This window comes from Solanum tuberosum, unplaced genomic scaffold (assembly GCF_000226075.1).
Source record: "Solanum tuberosum cultivar DM 1-3 516 R44 unplaced genomic scaffold, SolTub_3.0 scf00207, whole genome shotgun sequence".
In the NCBI taxonomy this organism is placed as follows: domain Eukaryota; kingdom Viridiplantae; phylum Streptophyta; class Magnoliopsida; order Solanales; family Solanaceae; genus Solanum; species Solanum tuberosum.
The window spans coordinates 431,826-438,195 of record NW_006239133.1 but is presented as its reverse complement, the minus strand read 5'-3'; the positions used below and the strand labels follow the sequence as shown (position 1 = coordinate 438,195).

The window sequence follows — 6,370 nt, the reverse complement described above, 5'->3', positions numbered from 1 at the left end:
TGTGAAAACATTTTTAACTCTTGGGAATACTTAGTTCCCATATAATCTTTGAAGAATGAACTATACTCTTACTCTTAACTGAAAACTAGCTCAAACTTTACTCTTTTCTTAACTTGAACTTTAAGTCTTAAAACAAAGTTAAAACGTTTGTGAAAGACTTTTGAAAACTTTAAAAACTTCTCTTGATTTGCTCTTTAATTTCTAGACTTGACTCTTAACTTTTCTTGAATTGAAGTATGGATTCAAGGTTCATGATCTCATGTTTATGGATTATTTCATGATGTTTAGACGTACCTTATAGTGTTAAAATCAACTAGAAAACATAGGTACATCACTAAGGAACTAGTATGAAAAGATAGGGGAGGAATGGGGAGAACTGGCATCCTTGGCGCTCTGAGAAGCGCGCGGCGCCAGCCCTCAAAATTCAGAGGGCAAGTTGGGGGGCTCTGGCTGGCGAGTCACCCCAGAGCCCCACATTCAGAGACTGCTTTGGGGTGCGCTGGCTGGCGCGACGCCCCACCCCCTTTCCTAGGTGTTTGACGACTTTTCTTCTTCGTTTTTCAACTCTAAACTTCAATGGTTCTTTCCCCAAATGCTTAGAATCATTTTTACCCTAAATATATGATAGATTCAAACCGAAATTATGCCCAGAAACATGAATCAAATCGCAAGAAATTTCAACAACACAACCCACGAGAATTCAACGAAACCTTCAACAATGTTCATCAAGAACTCAATTTCTAAACTTTCAAAGACTTAAATTCGCTGAATTAAATCATGTTTGGCGCGTGGGCGAACTAACCCAACAATATGTGATCTCACATACCTTGTAGGGATCACCCCCGATGAAATCCACAAGCTAAACTCGACGATCTTGACGAATCTTGCTTCCTCTTCTCCTTTCTCCTCTTTTCTCCTTTCTCCAAACCCTAGCATGAAATTCACTTTTCTAAAACTGACTAAAATCTGAATTCACCCCAATTAAATTACCCTTCCAAAATCCGGATTAGTCTTTCCTTAATCCAATAGCCCAACTTCCAAAGGGCATAACTTACTCATACAAACTCAGAATCGTGCAAACTTGGTGGCGTTGGAAAGATCATTCCAAGATCTTTCCAACCATATCTGGAAGTACACGTAACTCATATTGATCTAGGAGTTAGGACCATTTGAAGTTGACTAAAACTCAACTTTTCCTAACTTAAACTAATTTCCATATTTTCTTTCTTTTCAAAAATGACTATATCCAATTATTAGCTTCTTCCTAGTTATTTCAAATTGCGAGATGTTACAATATCTCCCCCTTGGGAACATTCATCCTCAAATGAGATTACTTTTACTAGGCTAAGGGTGGTAACATCAAGTTCAAACACTCATCAAGCAAATGCAAACAAACAACATGCTCACTCATAATTTAAAGAGTACTAAGAAGAGAATTAGTACCTTGGTCTGCATTTTCTCCGGACTCAAAGAGATGTGGATATATCTTCTTCATATCCTCTTCAACTTCCCAAGTAGCTTCTTCAACAAATTGGTTCCTCCAAAGGACTTTGACTGATGCTACCTCTTTTGTTCTCAACTTGCGAACTTGGCGAGCTAGAATCTGAACAGGAATCTCTTTATAAGATAAGCTATCCTTGATCCCAATATCTTCAGTTGGTATAATCGATGAAGGATCGCCCATGCATTTCTTCAACATGGAGACATGAAATACCGGATGAACCGCTGCTAACTCCTGTGGTAGCTCCAATTCATAAGCTACTTTGCCAATCATCTTAGAAATTATGTAAGGGCCAACATACCGGGGACTAAGTTCCTCCTTCTTACCAAACCTCATAACTCCCTTCATGGGTGAAACCTTTTAAATACACCCAATCATCAACTTCAAACTTTAACTCTCTTCTCCTAACATCAGTGTAGGATTTCTGACGACTCTGCGCCGTTTTCAACCTCTCTTGAATCACTTTCACCTTCTCCATAGCTTGATGAACTAAATCTGGTCCTATCAACCCAGCTTCACCAACGTCAAACCATCCAATAGGAAATCTGCATCTTCTCCCATAAAGAACTATTGTTGTAGCAAACTCAATAAGAGATAAGTGATCATCCCAATTACCCTTGAAATCAATCACACAATCTACCTTGATACCTCAAAACACCATTTCCCCCTTGTTCAAAAGCCATCACTTTTTGCTTATGAACATTTGCCTTTAATTCAAGCAATAAAGGATCTTGGTCTTGCTTTCCTTTTACTTCTGACACTAATGATGATTCAGTCCCATTCATTACCACCACTCCTCCTTCTGTGGAATCCATTAGTCGAACTCCTAGACGTGCAAGTCTATGCACTTCTTGTGCTAACTCTTTCTTATCTTCCTCAAAATGGGAGGTACTACCGATAGACAACCTTCTCAAGGAATCAGCAACAACATTAGCCTTACCTGGGTGGTAAAGAATACTCATGTCGTAATCCTTAAGTAATTCTAACCACCTTATTTGTCAGAGATTAAGATCTTTCTGAGTAAATACATACTGAAGACTCTTGTGATCGGTGAATACATCAACATGCACACTATACAAATAATGACGCCATATTTTCAAAGCAAATACTACCACAACTAACTCTAAGTCATGGGTTGGGTAGTTCTTCTCATGAACTTTCAACTGTCTGGAGGTAAAAGCTATAACATTGTCATTCTGCATTAACACACAACCCAAACCAACTCTAGACGCATCACAATAGACCACAAATCCTTGCGTACCTTCTGGTAAGGTCAACACTGGGGCAGTAGTCAACCTCTTTTTCAATTCCTGAACATAAGCTTCAGACCATTGAAATTTCACTGTTTTCTGAGTCAACTTGGTCACAGGAGATGAAACAGATGAGAACCCATCTACGAACCTTCTATAATAGCCAGCCAAACCCAAGAAACTCCTAATATCAATTGGAGATATGGGTCCAGGCCAATTTTGTACTGCCTCAATTTTCTGAGTATCAACTTTAATTCCTTCTCCAGACACAATGTGACCTAAGAATGCCATAGACTCAAGCCAAAACTCACATTTAGAGAACTTAGCATATAACTCCTTATCTTTCAAAGTTTGAAGAACTATTCTGAGGTGAATAGCATGTCTTCATTCCTTGAATAGATTAGTATGTCATCAATGAAGACGATAACAAACATATCTAAATAAGGTTTGAAAACTTTATTCATAAGGTCCATGAATGATGCAGGCACATAGGTCAAACCAAAGGACATGACCAAAAACTCATAGTGACCATAACGGGTCCTGAATGCTGTCTTTGGAATGTCACATTCCCTTACACTTAACTGGTGGTAGCCAGATTTGAGGTCTATCTTAGAAAAACAAAAAGCACCCTGAAGTTGATCTAAAATATCATCAATTCTAGGAAGAGTATACTTGTTCTTGATGGTAACCTTCTTCAATTGATGGTAATCTATACACATCCTAAGGGAACCATTTTTCTTTCTCACAAATAAGACCGGAGCACCCCAAGGTGAGACACTTGGTCGAACAAAACCTTTATCTAGGAGATCTTTCAACTGCTATTTAAGCTATTTCAATTCTGTTGGTGCCATTCTATATGGAAAATTAGAAATAGGACGAGTATTTGTAAGAACATCTATACCGAAATCTATCTCTCTCTCAGGAGGGACTCCGAGTAGATCATATGGGAAAACTTCTGGAAACTCTTTTACTACTAGAACTGACTGAATATGAGGTATCTCAACACTAGAGTCATTCACTCGGACCAAGTAATAGATACAACCCTTGGAAACTAACTTTCTTTCCTTAAGGTATGAAATGAAATGACCCTTAGGCACTGCTAAACTACTTTTCCACTCTAAGACTAGCTCATTAGGAATCTGGAACTTGACAACTCGAGTTCTACAATCTATTGACGCATAACATGCATAAATCCAGTCCATACCTAGAATGACATCGAAATCTAATATATATAACTCAATTAAATCAGCCATGGTGTCTTTGTGATTGATGGAAATGACACAATCAAGATATACTCGCTCAGCTAGAATAGACTCCCCAACAGGTGTAGAAACACAAAAGGATTCATAGAGTTTCTCAAGAAGAACATCAAAACTATTTGCAACATAAGGAGTCACAAAAGATAAACTTGCTACTGGGTCTAGTAAAGCATAAACATCAAGAGTAAAGATTTTAATCATATCAGTGATAACATCTGGAGAGTTCTCTTGCTCTTGGCGACTAGTGATCGCATAAAGACGGTTAGCTCCTCCGCCAGTACCGAAAATAGCTCCTCTAGTTACAGCCATGTCTGGTGGAGCAACTGATGAAGATTGGGCTCTATTGCCCGGATTTCCACTACCCTACCTATTCTTTGGGCACTCTTTCACGAAGTGACCCTCTTGTCCACACTTGAAGAAACATGTCTGGCCATCACGACACTTACCTAGGTGAGTTCTACCACGCCTAGCACATGCAGGAACACAGTTACCTCCTTGTGCCACACTACCCTGAGACTGTGCAGGTCTAGCTCTGAAGTTCTGCGAATTCTGGCCATTATACTCACATTTATTTCTGGGTGCAGGTGCACAAGTAGATGATGGAGCAGGTCCCTTTTGCTTTGGCTGAAAGGCTAAACGGTTCACATTACTTTTCTTCTTCCCGAACTCATTCCCTATCTTAGCTTTCTTATTTCTGAATTCCTCCCTATCCCTCAGCTTCTCTTCCTCAACCTGTTGCACATATACCATTAACCTCGATACATCCATATCCCCAATTAGCATCGCTGCCCTTCCCTCTTTGCTTGATAGACAGGACAACCCAGCCACAAATAGACTCATCCTACTCCTCATATCCGCAACCATCTCCGGAGCATAACGGGACAGTTGGGTGAATTTCAACCCATACTCATGAACACTCAAACAATCCTGCTTAAGTGTGAGGAATTCTCGTACCTTAGCCACTTTCAGTTCTCGGGGGAAGAAACACCCCAATAAAGCCTCCTCAAAACATGCCCAACTCGCAGGTGGTGCATTATCAGCTCTACCCCCCTTCCACTGGTCAAACCAAGTCCTAGCCACATTCTTCAGTTCATATACAGCCAGTTCAACTCACTCAGTATCGGCAACATGCATAACATTAAATACCTTCTTCAGCTCTTCCATAAAGTTCTCTCGATCCTCAGTAATGCTCGAACACTCAGATCTTCAAAGTATCAGTCACTTCTTGTCTAGCTCCTCTCTGTTGCCCAACCTGATTAGTCACAACTTGTCTCAACATCCAGATAGCCTCACGGAACTCAGCATTGGTAACCTCTCCTTGAGGTTGCACCTCGGGTGCATTGGGTACCTATTTCTCCTCAACATTACGTCTAGCAGGACGACCTCTGACAGCTCTTCGTGAAGGTATGATTATCTAAAAACACGCGCAAGCACGAATTAGAAGGAAAATTTTTAGAGATTAAACTCTAACGTACAAAATGGGTATGAAAGAAGTGAGAATATTTCCTAAGTGTCGCAGCCTCCTAATTATAGTGTGGCGCGCTTCACACTGATAACCAGGACTCTACAGACACGGCTTCATAGACTCCCTAGGACTCTTGAACTCTGGATTCTGATACCAAGTTTGTCACACCCTGAGCCTACACCCCGGATATGGCTGGCACTCGAGAACCATTGTTGGCCCCAAACAAACCTTTGGCTTGGCTTACTTACCCAGTGGAAGACTATATGCATATTTATAATGATCAATAGCATTATACTCACTTGAATAATAAAATACTGAGATTTCTTAAAAACTCAAACATTCAACTTGGCCAAAATGGCAACTCAAGTCTTAATATATGAAATGATAATGTAAAGACTACTGATCTACTAACTGTCTATGAAGCCTCTAAAACAAAGAGGGATGTCGGGACGGGACCCTTGATCATCCTAACAACTGAAAACTAAAAAGCAAGGTAAAAAGGGGCCTTCTGGAAGCAAGGAGGCTAACCAATTGACTCTGAGTGCTGATCCTGATCAACGAGGTGCTGGATGTTGATCCTGGTTACCTACGTCTGCATCATAATACGATGCAAGCCAACTGGCATCAGTACATTGAATGTACGAGTATGCGAGTTGGACTGCTAAACATAACATAAGCTTGAAAAGATTCTGAAAGAAACACTTACCTTGGCTCTTCTCAACTCATGAATAACTCAACTCATAATAAAGCAATAAAACACATGTAATACATGAAACGCTTTATAAAATAGTAAAAGCAACTTAGTTCGTTAAAGGAATGCAGTAACAAACTCAACTTTACACATATAATAAAATAATATAGTTTCTGTGGGAGATTCTCTAACTGATAACCACCA

At 39.9% G+C, this 6,370-nt stretch overlaps 1 protein-coding gene across 1 annotated transcript in view; it reads right to left on the bottom strand.

Annotated features, from left to right (window-relative positions):
• Positions 1-4,319, bottom strand: part of LOC107062197 (F-box-like/WD repeat-containing protein TBL1X) — an 18,756-nt gene extending 14,437 nt beyond the window's left edge. Inside the window, exon 1 of the mRNA XM_015312560.1 lies at positions 4,160-4,319. Within this exon, the coding sequence (XP_015168046.1) occupies positions 4,160-4,319 (160 nt within the window). The remainder of the gene's footprint in view (positions 1-4,159) is intronic.
• Positions 4,320-6,370: the final 2,051 nt, after the last annotated feature.